Here is a 20,920-nt window from a genome sequence, read left to right as displayed (position 1 = left end):
CTCCATTACATGGTCCACTCTGAAAACTGCCTGTTCTTACTCCTATATTGCATTTTTCTTTTACCCCACAAACACATGGCTCACCTCACAGTAACAATGACGATGAGGATTTGACCCCGGAACAGAAGCTTGAGCGCGAGAAAGAGCGACGGATGGCGAATAATGCTCGTGAGCGTCTGCGTGTCCGGGACATCAACGAGGCATTTAAGGAGCTCGGCCGCATGGTGCAACTGCACCTGAAGAGCGACAAACCGCAGACCAAACTGCTGATACTGCACCAGGCCGTCGCAGTCATCCTGAGTCTGGAGCAACAGGTCAGAGGTCAGTATCGACTACCATACTACTGTGCATAATGATATTACGTACTACTATATACACCATAATATGCAGTCTTCCATTCTGAACATAAACAAGACATGCAACAGTGTGGCTTCAGAAGATTTGAAATATGTTGCATAAGTGAGATGGATGATTTGTGGTGCTTAAGATTGAGTTAATGATGACAGAATTGTTTTATTTTGGGGTGAGCTATTCTTACGAAATTGCTCCAGCAAAGCAATTTGACTTAATTTTGTTCCCTTTCTCTGTATAAAAAAAAAAATAACAGAACACTGATTTTTTTTCTTAATTAGTATTTTATCATGTTTTCCAGTAAAAATATCATAAACATAAAACATGTTAGCATGCCTAGTTAAGTGCTAAACCATGCTAGAAACACCTAGCAACATTCTAACAACATGCTACAGCATGCTAGCAACATGTTAGAACATGGTAGCAATGCCAAGCTAAGTGCTAACACATGTTAGAAACACCTAGCAACATGATAGAACATGTTACCATGTCTAGATAAGTGTTAAAACATGTTAACAATCCCAAGCTTAGTCCTGAAACATACTAGCAACATGCTAGGAAATGTTAGCAACATGCTAAAACATGTAAGTAATGCCAATCTGAGTGCTAAAACATACTAGCAACATGCTAAAAAATATTAGCAACATATTAAACATGTTAACAACATGCTACAAAATGCTAGCAATGCCAAGATAAGTGTTAAAAAATGCTAAAAACACCTAGCAACATGCCAACAACATGCTAGCAATGCCAATCTAAGTGTTAAAATATACTAGCAACATGTAAGCGACATGGTAAAATTTGCTTGCAATGTCAAGCTAAGTGCTAAAACATACTAACAACATGCTAAAACATGCTAAACATGCTAGCAATGCCAATGTAAGTGCTAAAACATCCTATAACATGTTAACAATTCCAAGCTAATTGCTAAAACATGCTAGAGACACCTATTTACAGAAAATAACAGAACAAAAAAATGTTTTTCTTAATTCGTATTTTGTCATGTTTTCCAGTAAAAATATCTAAGTATTTTAAAAACAAGATATATTCACTTAACAAGCAAAATGGCACAAGATATGAAGTCTTGTTTTCATAGAAATCTGACTAAATTTAGACAGTTTAAATGTTAAAAACACCTAGAACATGTTAACATGCTACCAATGCCAAGCTAAGTGCTAAAACATACTAGAAACATGCTAGCAACATGTTAAAACATGCTATCAATACCAAGCTAAATGCTAAAACATACTAGCCACATGCTAGCAATATGCTAGAACATGCTAGCAATGCCAAGCTAAGTGCTAAAACATGCTAAAAACACCTACCAACATGTAAACAACATGCTAGCAATGCCAAGCTAAGTGCTAAAACATACTAGCAACATGCTAGCAACATGTTAAAACATGCTATCAATGCCAAGCTAAATGCTAAAACATACTAGCCACATGCTAGCAATATGCTAGAACATGCTAGCAATACCAAGCTAAGTGCTAAAACATACTAGCAACATGCTAAAAAATGCTGACTGAATCTGACTAAATTTAGTAAATTTAATGCTTAAAACAAAGTAGTTTTCCCTTTGAATTAAGTTTATTTTTCATGTAATAAAGCACTCAAATCATTATTCATCAGAAAGAGTGACATGAAGCTGAAAAGAAATTATGTTCATTTTTTTTTAAATCAGAAACGTATCGTTTATTTATTGACACTGTCCTGAAGTGAAGACACTGAAGCAATCTGATGCAATGCCACATTTGACCCTCTTGATGGCGCTCTATCTGCTAAATAAGGCCATTAGTATTGCATGTTTTTATGAAGGAACTACATCAACCCACATCTTAAAGGGATAGTTCACTGGGAAAAAACTCTTATTTTACACACCCTCGTGTTGTTCCAGACGTCAAAGGAGATGTTAAGAGGAGTGTAAGTTAACCACTCACTGTCATTGCATCTTTTGTTCCATACATTGAAAGCGAACGGTGACTGAGGCTGTCAGTCCTAACATCTCCTCTTGTGTCATACAGGTATGGAACGACATGAGGCTGAGTAAATGATGACAGGGTGTGTATTCGTAACTCATGGCCGGTTAACGAGTGCAGCTGAGTGAGTGTGTGTGCTTGTGTGTTCACTTCCAGAGCGGAACCTCAATCCAAAAGCGGCGTGTTTGAAGAGACGGGAAGAGGAGAAGGTGTCGTCGGACGGCCCTGCGCTCTCATTGGCTGGCGCCCACCATGGCATGGGCGAGGCGTCCAATCCCATGGGACAAATGTAAACAGCCACACCCCCCCCCCCCCGTGAATGGTCAGAATATTTCACTTCACACTAATCTGCTGTTGTACATGTCCCATGACGCGCCATTAACCCAAAACCAAATTTCGAATTCGGTTTGATTAAACGTAAACGTAATTCTGGCGTTAGTTTTCTGTTTCTGAAAACTATTAAAAGTCCGGGCCTAACAGAGGCCTGCTGTTAGATTTAACAATGGGCGCATTTGAACAACAGATTGGCAGTAAGTGTGGTTATAATGTAGATTTTGGCCATTTATATATTTTAATATATTCTAATGATAATAGTTTAAATTAGTAAAGCGCATTCAATTAAAATACATTTGTACGTGAAGAGGAACATGTACACATGATTGAGAAGTGATTTAATGATACTGGATGTTTCTGGCTTGTTTTATGGTTTACATGGACTTTTATTTAATTGTTTGTTTGTTTGTTTGTTTGTTTGTTTGTTTGTCTTTTTTTAACGCTTTGAGTTAAACCTGAAAAGAGCAACGTTGACATTTCATCATGGGTGTGAACAGATAATGCCGCTCCAAAGGTTGCCGCGTGTAAATGACTGTAATGTGCACTTAATGAGTTTATATCTTATAATTAAGGGTCAGATTAAAGGCGTCAATTAAACCCAATTAATTTGTCTTGCTTTTTAATTTTCGTGTTTTACTAGAGAGGCGAAACATTCTCTGTAACCTTTTATTTCTACATTATTACTCAACCGTATGGATGATGTTTATAGAGGCGTAAAAATTGAATGAGTATTAAGTACAACTTAATATTTGTTCAATATTAACAAATTAAAAAATGATACATTCTTAAAGGGTTTTAAAGGCTTTAAGGAGAATCTCACGAAACCCAAAATCAAAAGAAAAAAAAAAAGACAAATATTTTGCATAATGAAAATGAAGCCTAACTTTAGGCTTTCAATTCATAAAATAAATTTTTTTTGCATTTTGACAATTTAAAACATTTCTCAACATTTCTGAGAAGCAAACTGTCATGCAAAATGCTGTATTATTTTGCAGATTAATTGTAAAGTATACCATAATTATAAATAGTAGGATTTGCTTCACTGAAATAAATATATGGAACATGCTAGCAACATACTAAAACATGCTAAACATGCTAGCAATGCTTAGCTAAGTGCTAAAACAAACTAGCAACATACTAAAACATGTTAGCAACATACTAACAACATGCATGCAATGCCAGGCTAAGTGTTAAACATACTAGCAACATGGTAAAAACATGTTAAAACATGTTAGCAATGCCAAGCTAAGTGCTAAAACATACTAGCAACATACTAAAACATTCTAACAGCATGCATAAACATGCTACAAACACCTAGCAACATGTTAACAACATGCTAGCAATGCCAAGCTAAGTGATAAAACAAACTAGCAACATACTAAAACATGTTAACATCATGCATAAACATGCTACAAACACCTAACAACATGCTAACAACTATTAGCAATGCCAAGCTAAGTGTTAAACATACTAAAACATGATAGAGCATGCAAAAACATGCTTCAAACACCTAGCAACATGCTAACAACATGCTAGCAATGCCAAGCTAAGTGCTAAAACAAACTACCAACATACTAAAACATGCTAACAGCATGCAAAAACATGCTACAAACACCTAGCAACATGCTAACAACATGCTAGCAATGCCAAGCTAAGTGTTAAAACAAACTAGTAACACACTAAAACATGATAACAGCATGCAAAATATGCTACAAACACCTAGTAACAACATGCTAGCAATGCCAAGCTAGCAACATGGTAAAAACATGTTAAAACATGTTAGCAATGCCAAGCTAAGTGTTAAAACATACTAGCAACATGCTATCAACATGCATGCTATGCCAGGCTAAGTGTTAAACATAGGCCTACTAGCAACATGGTAAAAACATGCTAAAACATGTTAGCAATGCCAAGCTAAGTGCTAAAACATACTAGCAACATGCTAAAACATGTTAGCAACATGTTAAAATATGCTAGCAATACCAAGCTAATATTTAATTTAAGCTGAAATATTTGTTTGTTTTTTCAATTTACGTTTATGTGTGAAATCAAATGTTTCTTTTTTCACATTACATTAATGAGAGGCGGGAAATGTGCTTAATTCTCACGAAAATGTTTGCGTTTTTATGATTTTTAGCATTTTGACATTATTTTAAACACATTTCTCAACAGTTGTCTGAAGCAAACTATAATGCTAAAAAAGATGTATTAATGCATACATTAACTATAATATATAACTATAATTATACATCAGGGTAGTATTTGTTGTGCTAAATTAAATTTATAATGAAACATTTTTAGTTTTTTACTTTAGTGTGAATTCAAAAGTTTCTTTTTTCACATTACAGTAATGAGAGGCCGAAAAGTGCTTAATTCTCACGAAACCTGTCAAGAAAATGTCCCGGTCATATTCAACCCCAAACCAATAAAAACAAAAAAAATATATATATATTTATATAATATGTTGCATACACCTGGAGTCGTGAGTTTGAATCCAGGGCGTGTTGAGTGACTCCAGCCAGGTCTCCATAGCAACCAAATTGGCCCAGTTGCAAGGGAGGGTAGAGTCACATCGAGTAACCAAATTGGCCCGGTTGCTAGGGAGGGTAGAGTCACATTGGGTAACCAAATTGGCCCGGTTGCTAGGATGGGTAGAGTCACATGGGGTAACCAAATTGGCCCGGTTGCTAGGGAGGGTAGAGTCACATGGGGTAACCAAATTGTGCCGGTTGCTAGGGAGGGTAGAGTCACATGGGGTAACCAAATTGGGCCGGTTGCTAGGGAGGGTAGAGTCACATGGGATAACCAAATTGGGCCGGTTGCTAGGGAGGGTAGAGTCACATGGGGTAACCAAATTGTGCTGGTTGCTAGGGAGGGTAGAGTCACATGGGGTAACCAAATTGGCCCGGTTGCTAGGGAGAGTAGAGTCACATGGGGTAACCAAATTGTGCTGGTTTCTAGGGAGGGTAGAGTCACATGGGGTAACCAAATTGTGCTGGTTGCTAGTGAGGGTAGAGTCACATCGGGTAACCAAATTGTGCCGGTTGCTAGGGAGGGTAGAGTCACATGGGGTAACCAAATTGGCCCGGTTGCTAGGGAGAGTAGAGTCACATGGGGTAACCAAATTGTGCTGGTTTCTAGGGAGGGTAGAGTCACATGGGGTAACCAAATTGTGCTGGTTGCTAGTGAGGGTAGAGTCACATCGGGTAACCAAATTGGCCCCGTTGCTAAGGAGGGTAGAGTCACATCGGGTAACCAAATTGGCCCCGTTGCTAAGGAGGGTAGAGTCACATGGGGTAACCAAATTGGCCCGGTTGCTAGGGAGGGTAGAGTCACATGGGGTAACCAAATTGGCCCGGTTGCTAGGGAGGGTAGAGTCACATGGGGTAACCAAATTGTGCCGGTTGCTAGGGAGGGTAGAGTCACATGGGGTAACCAAATTGGGCCGGTTGCTAGGGAGGGTAGAGTCACATGGGATAACCAAATTGGGCCGGTTGCTAGGGAGGGTAGAGTCACATGGGGTAACCAAATTGTGCTGGTTGCTAGGGAGGGTAGAGTCACATGGGGTAACCAAATTGGCCCGGTTGCTAGGGAGAGTAGAGTCACATGGGGTAACCAAATTGTGCTGGTTTCTAGGGAGGGTAGAGTCACATGGGGTAACCAAATTGTGCTGGTTGCTAGTGAGGGTAGAGTCACATCGGGTAACCAAATTGTGCCGGTTGCTAGGGAGGGTAGAGTCACATGGGGTAACCAAATTGGCCCGGTTGCTAGGGAGAGTAGAGTCACATGGGGTAACCAAATTGTGCTGGTTTCTAGGGAGGGTAGAGTCACATGGGGTAACCAAATTGTGCTGGTTGCTAGTGAGGGTAGAGTCACATCGGGTAACCAAATTGGCCCCGTTGCTAAGGAGGGTAGAGTCACATCGGGTAACCAAATTGGCCCCGTTGCTAAGGAGGGTAGAGTCACATGGGGTAACCAAATTGGCCCGGTTGCTAGGGAGGGTAGAGTCACATGGGGTAACCAAATTGGGCCGGTTGCTAGGGAGGGTAGAGTCACATGGGGTAACCAAATTGGCCTGGATGCTAGGGAGGGTAAAGTCACATTGGGTAACAAAATTGGCCCAGTTGCTAGGGTGGGTAGAGTCACATGGGGTAACCAAATTGGGCCGGTTGCTAGGGAGGGTAGAGTCACATGTGGTAACCTCCTCGTGGTCGCTATAATGTGGTTCTCGCTCTCGGTGGGGCGTGTGGTGAGTTGTGCATGGATGCTGCGGAGAATAGCATGAAGCCTCCATGATAACACAACAAGTCACGTGATAAGATCCGCGGATTGACGGTCTCAGACGCGGAGGCAACTGAGCCACCCTGATTGAGGCGAGTCACTACGCCATCACGAGGACTCACAGCGCATCGGGAATTGGGCGAGAGAGAGAGAGATAAATGAAAGCGAGCACTATGTGCTGTATGATTGGTGATCGTATGATTGCTCTGTTAGTTTTGTTCTAATGCTTCTGTATGTTAACTTCTCTCTATGTCCACCTTTCAGGTCGAAGCTGCCAGAATTCATCAAAATGATGAGCGATCACTTCCTTTGACAACGCCATCTGTGCCCCTGAACGCCAGTCAAACAATCAATGAATCAATCAAACCTCCATCCGAATGACCAACCCCCTCCGTGTTCCTTTAAACGAACGTGGGACCGGCGTGCATCTCTCCCTCTAAGCATTCCCTGTTAAAAAAAACGAGACGTTTTGGCGTGCACGACGTATTGGAAACGTGCCGACGGAACGGGGGGGGTTCTTCAAACATATCATGATGTTGTCACAACAGCGTTTGGAGGAGTTTAATGGCAATCTCGTCCACACCGTGGAACTTTTGGTGCCTCATGGAATTCCACACGGAAGTCTAAACGGAAGAAGAGATTATGACATTTTGAATCAGCCCGTATAGAGATCGGATCGAGAGAGAGAGAGAGAGAGAGAGAGAGAGAGAGAGGCTTTTAGTCAACAACAGTATTCATAAGTTGGTCAAGCCTTTGCAATAATGATTTTTGTGTTGTACCATCCAGTCAAATCTGTTGTGAAAACCAGCAGACAATAAAAGTTTGAGGCCGTTCCTTCACCCGGGTAGAACAAGTCTGGGCTCGTCTATGAACACCTGACTGTCAGTCAAGACCCTAAGGTCACTTAATAGGGAGTGAGGTAGCCAGCACCCCTCAAGCTAACATTCGGAAGCCCCAGCTGGTCTATATGTTTGTTTCCTGCCCATCGGCTCTCCTAAACCCCTTCCACACCCTGACGATGCAATTTACACACAACTACAAACTACACTTCAACCGATGTGCCTTTTAGAGCTCGTGTCATCACAACAACCGAGGAGAACGTTAGCAGAACTTTCTAGGTTGCAAGCTTAGGAAAGTAGGGGTCTATGCAGTCAGCCTTTTTATGGCCTGGAATTTAAAAAAACAACAAAAAAAAACAAGTAAAAAGGGAAAAAAAGTATTTTTTTGGATAAACTGTATTTAATGTACTGTATGCCTATATGTAATTAGAAGGTGTGTCCAGCCTCTCGTGGCCCCACCCAAAGCCCCGCCCACCTCTACAAGCCGCCACCTGTTATGACCATAGACTGTAAAAAAAGATGGCCGACGCCCCTTCGCTCTTTTCCATTGGTGAGAATTGAAGCCGCCAGTGTCCCGATATGGCGCTGACATCTTGGGACTTGAGTCTGCGCAGTTGCGATTTCAGGACCAGACCTGCGCAGTAGTGAGCAGGAAGTAAAGCCACGAAATCAAGGCCCCGCCCTCACTCTCGCCGAATCAATCGCAAGCACAAGCCCCTTTTGACTTTTGACTTATGACGGTGTGAAATAATTAATTATAGAAATGTAGATATTAAATTTAAAGCTCCAATCTCCTCAGTCCTCCGAAGATCCCGAAAAAAAGTCAGTTGGTGCTTCAGTGACTACTTCGCTCAGAGAACTTGTCAATCACAGCTGTCAATCATGATGTCACAGCAGCGTTTTTATAGCATCAAATAACTAAAAACAAACTTATTTTGAAAACAAACACTTGAAATGACATCAACGTGATAGAAACGACAGTAAATGACAGAAACTATCTTTGGAAAAAAGATATGTGAAGTGTAATTTAATTGTTTAGTTGGTCTCATGTCCCGTTGAATAACATGGGGAGGCGGGGCTTATGACCTATACTAGGACCAGCCACCGGGGGGCGATCGAGACGTTTTGGCTTCACTTTTGAGGGCTTGTGCGGCACACTTGGTAACAACGCGTTATTGAGCATTGTATTATAGCTATCAGCTTTTCTGGCTTGTTGTTGAGCCGCTGTAGTCGTCAGTACATATGTGTGGTTATACGTGTAAAAAACAAAATGGCTTTTTCTCCTTTTATTATCTCTCTTATTCTTTGTCTGTACTGGTTTCTCTGTCAAAAAAAAACCTACGGAAAAAAATAACGAAGAAGCCGCACAAGGATCAGCGGTGGTGTTATCGACGCAATCAACGAGAGGCACTGAAACTGGACACGCACACACAACAAAACAAAACAAAACAAAACAAAACAAATGTCTATTGTGAAATGGACACTTATATAAATGTAGAAATATATACAGAATATAAAGAGAGTTGTCGATCGCATTCGATCGAAAGTACGCGAGGAGTTTTCTTTCTTGCCGTGAGGCTTGAGCGGTGATGTCATAACGGCTCTCTTGACGTGACTATGTTGTGACTGTTGTCATGACGTCATCACGATTCTACGACCGTCGCCCACGGGACCGTCACCCGCTCTCGCCGGCAAGAGAAACACGGACATTTGTAAATTGTACGCAACCAATGCAAACTCACCATTATTTTGAAACTGTGTATGTAAAAGTTATATTTTTACATGTAGGCTGTTGTTATTTTGTGTTTAGAAAATTGTATCCGTTTATCATTTCTTCTTTGTTATATAAGGCGGGAAAATAATTGTGTGTTGAAACGTGTCACATTAACAATGTAGTGAGGTCAAAAGCAACGACGACATTAAAAAAAAAGATGATTATGTTTATATTTCTGGGAACGTTTTTTTCGTTTATCAGATGTGCGGATGTGGGTGCGGGTGGGGGTCAAGGGTCAAAGCTTATGGGAATATTCATTTAATCATTGCATTGTCATTTTTATTGTATTTTTGTGTAAATAGGAGTGACGGGATGTTTTTACTGGCGTATGCTAATTACGTGGATAAATCCCATGATGCACCTGGGTGAATACGTAATTAACGTTAATGTACGTCAACAATCAGATTTGCATTTCGGCTATCACGTTTGTAAAAAGACGAGTGACACTAGTTTGTCTGTGGAAGAACTGACGCAACTTATTTAGTGGCGATTTTTTCAAAACGACGGCAAAATTGTGCCACGCATTCGCCACGTGCTCTCAAAATGGCAATTTATTTTATTTTATTTTTTTATTTTTTATTTTTTATTTTTTTTTGGGTTGTTGCAGGTCCAAATTGCTTTGTCATAAAGCTTATCAAAAACACTCCAAGTATTTCAAAGTGTCGTGCATCTGTACTTTTGCTTCACACATGATCGTGTTCTTGTCTTTCAGTAAATTCGCAACATCTGAAGTTGTATTTTGCCAGTGCTAACGATGTTTGACTAATTCTCTCCTTGTGCCATCATGTTGTAGTAGCCGATTTAATTACGATGATTGCTGTGGAAAAAGATGCTGTTTTCCTATTGGTTGTTCATAATGTACATACTTGTTATTGCTTTATTATCTGATTTTTATTATTATTATTATTATTTTTGAACTGTAAGCGATCTCATCGTCAGAATTAAACCCTGGGCAGTGTTCTCGAAAACTCTCGAGGTTTGTGACATAAAGATTATTTGACGCAAACTGAAATGTTTACGTGGTTCTTTGCTAATTTATGAAAGTATTCATCATGCACAAGAGGTTTGTTTGCTTGGGTGGTCTAGTGCATTATGTCATCAGTTTGTTTGTTTTGGAGAACTATATTTTCTCTGTGGCACTCCAGTGTGATTTTAATAAAGAGAGACATTCTAGACCATTGAGAGCCGACCAATCTTCAATCTCCACTGCCAGATAATCGATGAAAGCATGCTGATATTCTCACATCAGTGAAGTTCTGATCAACCTCAGCGATGTTAGTCAACGGTTCTACTGAAAATCACACCAACATTAAAACATAAAGACAAACGTTTTCCAGTAGAAGTATCTAAACATCCTTATAAAAACATACATTTACTTGTATGGTATTTATAGTAAAACTATAGTAACTATGGTATTTATAGTAAAACTATAGGTAACTATGGTATTTATATTAAATCTATAGTAACTGTGGTATTTATATTAAATCTATAGTAACTATGGTATTTATAGTAAATCTATAGTAACTATGGTATTTATAGCAAAACTATAGTAACTGTTGTATTTATAGTAAATCTATAGTAACTATGGTATTTATAGTAAATCTATAGTAACTATGGTATTTATAGTAAATCTATAGTAACTATGGTATTTATAGCAAAACTATAGTAACTGTTGTATTTATATTAAATCTATAGTAACTGTGGTATTTATATTAAATCTATAGTAACTATGGTATTTATAGTAAATCTATAGTAACTATGGTATTTATAGCAAAACTATAGTAACTGTTGTATTTATATTAAATCTATAGTAACTGTGGTATTTATATTAAATCTATAGTAACTATGGTATTTATAGTAAATCTATAGTAACTATGGTATTTATAGTAAATCTATAGTAACTGTGGTATTTATATTAAATCTATAGTAACTATGGTATTTATAGCAAAACTATAATAACTGTTGTATTTATATTAAATCTATAGTAACTGGTATTTATAGCAAAACTATAGTAACTGTGGTATTTATAGTAAATCTATAGTAACTATGGTATTTATATTAAATCTATAGTAACTATGGTATTTATAGTAAATCTATAGTGACTATGGTATTTATAGTAAATCTATAGTAACTGTGGTATTTATAGTAAATCTATAGTAACTATGGTATTTATAGTAAATCTATAGTAACTATGGTATTTATAGTAAATCTATAGTAACTATGGTATTTATATTAAATCTATAGTAACTATGGTATTTATAGTAAATCTATAGTGACTATGGTATTTATAGTAAATCTATAGTAACTATGGTATTTATAGTAAATCTATAGTAACTATGGTATTTATAGTAAATCTATAGTGACTATGGTATTTATAGTAAATCTATAGTGACTATGGTATTTATAGTAAATCTATAGTAACTATGGTATTTATAGTAAATCTATAGTAACTGTGGTATTTATATTAAATCTATAGTAACTATGGTATTTATAGTAAATCTATAGTGACTATGGTATTTATAGTAAATCTATAGTAACTATGGTATTTATAGTAAATCTATAGTGACTATGGTATTTATAGTAAATCTATAGTAACTATGGTATTTATAGTAAATCTATAGTAACTGTGGTATTTATAGTAAATCTATAGTGACTATGGTATTTATAGTAAATCTATAGTAACTATGGTATTTATAGTAAATCTATAGTGACTATGGTATTTATAGTAAATCTATAGTGACTATGGTATTTATAGCAAAACTATAGTAACTGTGGTATTTATATTAAATCTATAGTAACTGTGGTATTTATAGCAAAACTATAGTAACTGTGGTATTTATAGTAAATCTATAGTAACTATGGTATTTATATTAAATCTATAGCAACTATGGTATTTATAGTAAATCTATAGTAACTATGGTATTTATAGCAAAACTATAGTAACAGTGGTATTTATATTAAATCTATAGTAACTATGGTATTTATAGCAAAACTATAGTAACTATGGTATTTATAGTAAATCTATAGTAACTATGGTATTTATAGTAAATCTATAGTAACTGTGGTATTTATAGTAAATCTATAGTGACTATGGTATTTATAGTAAATCTATAGTAACTATGGTATTTATAGCAAAACTATAGTAACTCTGGTATTTATATTAAATCTATAGTAACTATGGTATTTATGTTAAATCTATAGTAACTATGGTATTTATAGCAAAACTATAGTAACTATGGTATTTATAGTAAATCTATAGTAACTATGGTATTTATAGTAAATCTATAGTAACTATGGTATTTATAGCAAAACTATAGTAACTGTGGTATTTATATTAAATCTATAGTAACTATGGTATTTATAATAAATCTATAGTAACTGTGGTATTTATAGCAAAACTATAGTAACTATGGTATCTATAGTAAATCTATAGTGACTATGGTATTTATAGTAAATCTATAGTAACTATGGTATTTATAGTAAATCTATAGTGACTGTGGTATTTATATTAAATCTATAGTAACTATGGTATTTATAGTAAATCTATAGTAACTATGGTATTTATAGCAAAACTATAGTAACTATGGTATTTATATTAAATCTATAGTAACTGTGGTATTTATAGCAAAACTATAGTAACTATGGTATTTATAGTAAATCTATAGTGACTATGGTATTTATAGCAAATCTATAGTAACTATGGTATTTATAGTAAATCTATAGTAACTGTGGTATTTATAGTAAAACTATAGGTACTATGGTATTTATATTAAATCTATAGTAACTGTGGTATTTATAGCAAAACTATGGTAACTATGGTATTTATAGTAAAACTATAGGTACTATGGTATTTATATTAAATCTATAGTAACTGTGGTATTTATAGTAAAACTATAGTAACTGTGGTATTTATAGTAAATCTATAGTGACTATGGTATTTATATTAAATCTATAGTAACTGTGGTATTTATAGTAAATCTATAGTGACTATGGTATTTATAGTAAATCTATAGTAACTATGGTATTTATAGTAAATCTATAGTAACTATGGTATTTATAGTAAATCTATAGTGACTATGGTATTTATATTAAATCTATAGTAACTATGGTATTTATAGTAAATCTATAGTGACTATGGTATTTATATTAAATCTATAGTAACTGTGGTATTTATAGTAAATCTATAGTGACTATGGTATTTATATTAAATCTATAGTGACTATGGTATTTATAGTAAATCTATAGTAACTATGGTATTTATATTAAATCTATAGTAACTATGGTATTTATAGTAAATCTATAGTGACTATGGTATTTATATTAAATCTATAGTAACTATGGTATTTATAGTAAATCTATAGTGACTATGGTATTTATATTAAATCTATAGTAACTATGGTATTTTTAGTAAATCTATAGTGACTATGGTATTTATATTAAATCTATAGTGACTGTGGTATTTATAGTAAATCTATAGTGACTATGGTATTTATATTAAATCTGTAGTAACTGTGGTATTTATAGTAAATCTGTAGTGACTGGTATTTATAGTAAATCTATAGTGACTATGGTATTTATAGTAAATCTATAGTAACTATGGTATTTATAGTAAATCTATAGTGACTATGGTATTTATAGTAAATCTATAGTAACTATGGTATTTATATTAAATCTATAGTAACTATGGTATTTATAGTAAATCTATAGTAACTATGGTATTTATAGTAAATCTATAGTAACTATGGTATTTATATTAAATCTATAGTAACTATGGTATTTATAGTAAATCTATAGTAACTGTGGTATTTATAGTAAATCTATAGTAACTGTGGTATTTATAGCAAAACTATAGTAACTATGGTATTTATAGTAAATCTATAGTGACTATGGTATTTATAGTAAATCTATAGTAACTATGGTATTTATAGTAAATCTATAGTAACTATGGTATTTATATTAAATCTATAGTGACTGTGGTATTTATAGCAAAACTATAGTAACTATGGTATTTATAGTAAATCTATAGTGACTATGGTATTTATATTAAATCTATAGTAACTATGGTATTTATAGTAAATCTATAGTGACTATGGTATTTATATTAAATCTATAGTAACTATGGTATTTTTAGTAAATCTATAGTGACTATGGTATTTATATTAAATCTATAGTGACTGTGGTATTTATAGTAAATCTATAGTGACTATGGTATTTATATTAAATCTGTAGTAACTGTGGTATTTATAGTAAATCTGTAGTGACTGGTATTTATAGTAAATCTATAGTGACTATGGTATTTATAGTAAATCTATAGTAACTATGGTATTTATAGTAAATCTATAGTGACTATGGTATTTATAGTAAATCTATAGTAACTATGGTATTTATATTAAATCTATAGTAACTATGGTATTTATAGTAAATCTATAGTAACTATGGTATTTATAGTAAATCTATAGTAACTATGGTATTTATATTAAATCTATAGTAACTATGGTATTTATAGTAAATCTATAGTAACTGTGGTATTTATAGTAAATCTATAGTAACTGTGGTATTTATAGCAAAACTATAGTAACTATGGTATTTATAGTAAATCTATAGTGACTATGGTATTTATAGTAAATCTATAGTAACTATGGTATTTATAGTAAATCTATAGTAACTATGGTATTTATATTAAATCTATAGTGACTGTGGTATTTATAGCAAAACTATAGTAACTATGGTATTTATAGTAAATCTATAGTGACTATGGTATTTATAGTAAATCTATAGTAACTATGGTATTTATAGTAAATCTATAGTGACTATGGTATTTATAGTAAATCTATAGTAACTATGGTATTTATAGTAAATCTATAGTGACTATGGTATTTATAGTAAATCTGTAGTAACTGTGGTATTTATAGTAAATCTATAGTGACTATGGTATTTATAGTAAATCTATAGTAACTATGGTATTTATAGTAAATCTATAGTAACTATGGTATTTTCTTTCACAATTGTGCCTAGGTAAATGTATTGTTTTATAGAGATCGATTTACCAGAGATATTTCTACTGAAAAACTACAAAAATGCTCCTGAATAAAATCTACTTTTGCGGTGTGAAATGTAATTAATTCTTTATATATCCAGTCTTCCACAGAAGTTTTACTTTTCATTTCATGGTCTACTAGAAAGTTCCTGACATTCACATGTATCGAGATATATTCAGAAAATATGACAAAGCTAATCCGGGATTAGTTAGCAATGCTAATCCAGCATGTTCAAGCACAAAGAGAGATTGTACAAATCACAGTCTGGTTGAAAAACAGGTTTCACTGTGGCACAAAGTCCCTTTGATTTCCGTTTCCTTTGTAATTCTTTGGCATTGACCCTGTGCAGTGCTACATTATAGACATATTGTAATGTTCATATGTTTGAACTGTGGCCTTTATTGTAACCTGTGAAGAAAAGAAAATCGACCGTTATCAGAATCTCAATGTACCAGTGCCTGGAGTTTTGTTATAAAGCTTCACTTGTCTAGTGCAGTTTTGTATTAAATAGACTAGTGCTCATTATTATAAAGAAAAATAACAACTACACTTCAAAAGCAAACCATATTTGGCGTATTTTTTGCAAGATTGAGCCATTTTTATAACCAACTGCATTCAGCACTGTTCCAGATCACCTCCGTGGATGATGTCATGAAGTTTCAGACCATGAAAGGTCAAGTTACATTAAAGTAATCTGGTGCTTTAAATAGGTCAAATTGATGCAGAAGTGCATTCAAGGGTTAAACATTAGTCCCTCTTAAAGATTTACCCAAATGTGCCCTATTACCCATAGTGATGTTACATTTCGCTGTAATGGGCATTTTGGATTGTTAGTACAAATAAAGCCACATAGTTATAATGTCAAACAATCAAACGCTTCAGTTCTGGGATGCATCCAGTCATCACAAGTCGCATGTTTTCGCCGTGACGTGTCAGATGTGGGATTAAGGGAGTTTTAGTGTCGCTCCCAAAACCTGGAAATGCTGTCATGACATCATCAGCCAATCAGGGACGTCTGTGTGTCTGTCTGTCTCTCACACCTGCTGTCTGTCTCTCTGACTCATTGGCACACATTGTCTCTCAGACACACACACACACACACACACACACACATCCACTCTTGAGCTTATTAGATTAGATTGCAGAACATTCCTGAATTAATGGCTTCCTGCATTAATCACACACTCATTGAACATGACTGACATATAATGGTGACCACTAACTCTATTCAACGCAATCAGAACCTGAATGTTTATGTGTTACGTCATCATATTTACATGTTATTCAAGGTGCTTTAAAGTATACCACAGTACTACAGTTGGACATGTGAAACATCAACATTATACACAAATGCTGTCAATTGAGCTTAACTTGAATTGAACCCGGAATATTCCTTTAATCGTCATTAGCCAACATTATCATAAATAAATGAACAATATATAAATTATAATCAACAATTCATAACTAATTAGTTAATAAATAATGAATAAATGAAATATGCTGTAAACTATTCACTGTTTGAAAAAAAATCCCCAATTAATTTATAATATTTTACATTACAAATTCACAAATAAGTAAATAATAAACAATTAATAAATAAATAACTATTGAATGAATGAATGTCTGAAATATGCTGTAAACTATTCTCTGTTTAATTTAATTTATGTTAATTTTATATTACAAACTCATAAACAAATAATAAACAATTAATTAATAAATAAATAACTAATGAATGAATGAATGTTTCCATGCATCACTGACTGAAAGTTTCCTTTTGATGTTCATGTATCGCTCGTTGAGTACATACTCTGAGTCTCACAGTAACAGAAACAAAGTATATATATTTTTATTTTCTTAAAAAAAAAAAAAAAAACTAAAATCGAGGTAAAAATGGGCATTTACAGAGGAAGCTTGTAAGTAACTTGCTCAGATATTTGGCTGGTTAAAAATAAAATCCAGTGCCAAATAAAAACAGACTTTCTATTTTTGTTTTATAAAAAAGAAGTTTCCAACAGTCCAACAGAAGTTTGCTGAAATCAAATATTTTTAAAACATGCCAAACTACTACAGATATACTGTAGCTAATAATAATAATAATAATAATAATAATAATACATTGACTGAATGTCTTGTTCAGACACAGGGACATTTGAGAACATTTATCACATTCTGAGAGTTTCACTCTTGAGCTCTAAAAATCAATTCAATTCCTGAAACTGTTTGGGATCACGTGAACCCCAGAAGATGACCAAATATGGTGAGGAAACACTTCCGCTGCTGTGCCTCACATTTACCGATGTTGTCCTGCTGTTGGGTGCAGGATAGTGTTTAAGGGGGCGTGGCTCAAACTCGCGCAGGTGTGTCAGGTGACCGCACCCACATCTAAACAAGGGATCCGCCCAGGTGCCAAAGTCACCGTGAGCTCGCACCGGGAACTGATTCACCTGAGACACACGCGAGGAAACAGATCGTGTTCCGGACTGAACGGTAAATTCCGTTAATCTGAGTGACTGAGAGAGATTGTGTGTGTGCGCGCGTGTGTGTGTGTAAGTAATAGTGTGTGTAATAGTGTAATTGTGTGAGTCTCTGTGTGTGTGTGTGTGTGTGTGTGTGTGTGTGTGTGTGTGTGTGTGTGTGAGTGTGAGTGTGAGTGTGTGTGTGTGTGTGTGTGTGTGTGTGTGTGTGTGTGTGTGTGAGTGTGAGTGTGAGTGTGTGTGAGTGTGTGTGAGTGTGAGTGTGTGTGTGTGTGTGTGTGTGAGTGTGTGTGTGTGTGTGAGTGTGAGTGTGAGTGTGAGTGTGAGTGTGAGTGTGTGTGTGTGTGTGTGTGTGTGTGTGTGTGTCTGTCTGTGGGGCAAAAGCTTCATCATTTCTGATGTTTTTGGACTGAAATATGAACTTTGAAGATAAAACTTGCAACATATGACTGATATCAATAAGAAGAATAAAAAGAAAATACTCGTGTAAGTTTAAAATAAGCTCAGAGATACCAAACTCCCAAAACATACTAAATCAATGTTCGTCTCATGGTTGTTAGACATGTTGGTTATTGTGAAGATAACATGTTTTTTGGACAAGATCGAGGCCAATGCTGTTGTTTTTGGAAATGAACTGAGCTATTAATAATTGTTTTATATATATACTGTACATATATACTGGGACTACCATGTTGTTTGGACATGTGCCATGGCATGTTTTGGGCAAGTACAGTAACATGGTATTTTGGACGCATACTATAGCAACACCATTTATCAATGATAATAACATGGTATAATTTTAAGTACCTCACAGTTTCCCAATGGCCCATATTTGATCTAAAAACCACAATCCTTCAGTTTTATAGTATATATCATATTAGCTCGGTATATTACCACCAGACACCATCGCTGTGCCGCGGTGTGTTCTGTCCATTAAACAGATCTCTGATGGATGCGTTGGGTTTCTCTCTACAGTCATTTATTTGCAAACTCTTGGTGAATTCTCTGTGTAAAGAGTAAACATCTGTCCTGTTCAAGTGACATGTGTAATCATCACAGATACACTCTCAAGGTAACAACAGTCGCTTTTATAGTATTCCTCAGTGTGAGATCCGCCCGACTGGTGAAAGTTGAGATTACTTTGGTATTTACTGGGACAGATTCCTTCTTTTCACTTGAGGAGATCATCAGACCAGCACAACTAGTAACAGTCTGTTTGGAGTGTTCACATGCTGCCAAAACAAAATGTGTGTGTGTGTGTGTGTGTGTGTGTGTGTGTGTGTGTGTGTGTGTGTGTGTGTGACTGTGTGTGTGTGTGTGTGTGTGTGTGTTTGTGACTGTGTGTGTGTGACTGTGTGTGTGTGTTTGTGACTGTGTGTGAGTGACTGTGTGTGTGTGTGACTGTGTGTGTGTGACTGTGTGTGTGTGTGAGTGACTGTGTGTGTGTGTTTGTGACTGTGTGTGAGTGACTGTGTGTGTGTGTGTGTTTGTGACTGTGTGTGAGTGACAGTGACTGTGTGACTGTGTGTGTGTGTTTGTGTGTTTGAGTGTGAGTGACTGTGTGTGTGTGTGTGTGTGACTGTGTGTGAGTGAGTGACTGTGTGTGAGTGACTGTGTGTGTGTGACTGTGTGACTGTGTGTGTGAGTGACTGTGTGACTGTGTGTGACTGTGTGTGAGTGACTGTGTGTGTGTGAGTGACAGTGTGTGTGTGTGTCAGTGACTGTGTGACTGTGTGTGTGACTGTGTGTGAGTGACTGTGTGTGTGTGAGTGACAGTGTGTGTGTGTGTCAGTGACTGTGTGACTGTGTGTGACTGTGTGTGAGTGACTGTGTGTGTGTGAGTGACAGTGTGTGTGTGTGTCAGTGACTGTGTGACTGTGTGTGTGACTGTGTGTGTGTGTGTGTGAGTGAATGTGTGACTGTGTGTGAGTGACTGTGTGTGTGTGAGTGACAGTGTGTGTGTGTGACTGTGTGTGAGTGACTGTGTAACTGTGTGTGTGTGTGTGAGTGACTGTGTGACTGTGTGTGAGTGACTGTGTGTGACTGTGTGTGTGTGTGTGTGAGTGACTGTGTGACTGTGTGTGAGTGACTGTGTGACTGTGTGTGTGTGTGTGAGTGACTGTGTGACTGTGTGTGTGTGACTGTGTGTGTGTGTGTGTGTGTTTATGACTGTGTGTGTGTGTGTGTGTGTGTGTGTGTGTGTGTGTGTGAGTGACTGTGTGTGTGTGTGTGAGTGACTGTGTGTGTGTGTGTGTGTGTGTGTGTGTTTATGACTGTGTGTGTGTGAGTAACTGTGAGAGTGTGAGTGACCGTGTGACTGTGTGTGTGTGTGTGTGAGACTGTGTGTGTGTGTGTGTGTGTGTGTGTGTTTACCACCCCCATGTACGGTTCATTGTGACAAGTACTCTTCATGTCAATCGTCTGTTTCTTGAAACATTCCATGATGTTGCCACGGTTACCATTCAACAACACAGGGATATTCATGTAGCTTTGCAGAGCTGAAAGTGTTACAATTTAACATTGCGCACATTCCATGTCTTGCCGTCGTGTGACCGCATTACAGTATGTAACTGCGCTGACTAATGCGACGTCAGGGGACGTTGTTCACGTGAATATTCAGATTACTGTCATTACTTGACTAAATGTGCAATAGGGAAAGTGGATTCTGAAGAGTGGATGTGTGGAATGTGTGTAACAGTCCTGAGAACACAGCGTGTAGGAATGTTCAGAATGAAGGTGTCGCCGGCACTTATCTTACACAAACAAACACTCACGATGAAACCTCAGAAAATATCTCAGGAGTTTGACATTCTCCTGTGGTTCATAATTTGACGACACAACATATTTCGAG

At 36.1% G+C, this 20,920-nt stretch overlaps 2 protein-coding genes across 13 annotated transcripts in view; both read left to right on the top strand.

The window, feature by feature from the left end:
* Positions 1–10,729, top strand: part of LOC127628905 (transcription factor 4-like) — a 94,651-nt gene extending 83,922 nt beyond the window's left edge. For 8 of the 12 annotated variants that reach the window (XM_052105873.1, XM_052105874.1, XM_052105872.1 and 5 more), the window contains 3 exons: positions 92–321; positions 2,487–2,619; positions 7,209–10,729. In XM_052105873.1, coding sequence (XP_051961833.1) covers positions 92–321; positions 2,487–2,619; positions 7,209–7,257 — 412 coding nt within the window. In that variant the 3' untranslated portion in view covers positions 7,258–10,729. Of the gene's footprint in view, positions 1–91; positions 322–2,486; positions 2,624–7,208 lie in introns of those variants that run through there. The other 4 variants (XM_052105876.1, XM_052105875.1, XM_052105879.1 and 1 more) reach the window with 1 other exon arrangement.
* Positions 10,730–18,008: 7,279 nt separating this feature from the next.
* Positions 18,009–20,920, top strand: part of LOC127628904 (cingulin-like) — a 45,382-nt gene continuing 42,470 nt past the window's right edge. Inside the window, exon 1 of the mRNA XM_052105870.1 lies at positions 18,009–18,082. The gene's annotated coding sequence lies outside the window, so the exon portion shown is untranslated. The remainder of the gene's footprint in view (positions 18,083–20,920) is intronic.

Source organism: Xyrauchen texanus, chromosome 35 (assembly GCF_025860055.1).
Source record: "Xyrauchen texanus isolate HMW12.3.18 chromosome 35, RBS_HiC_50CHRs, whole genome shotgun sequence".
Lineage (NCBI taxonomy): Eukaryota > Metazoa > Chordata > Actinopteri > Cypriniformes > Catostomidae > Xyrauchen > Xyrauchen texanus.
Note: the sequence above shows the minus strand (reverse complement) of the source record. Positions and strands in the feature narration are given on the sequence as shown.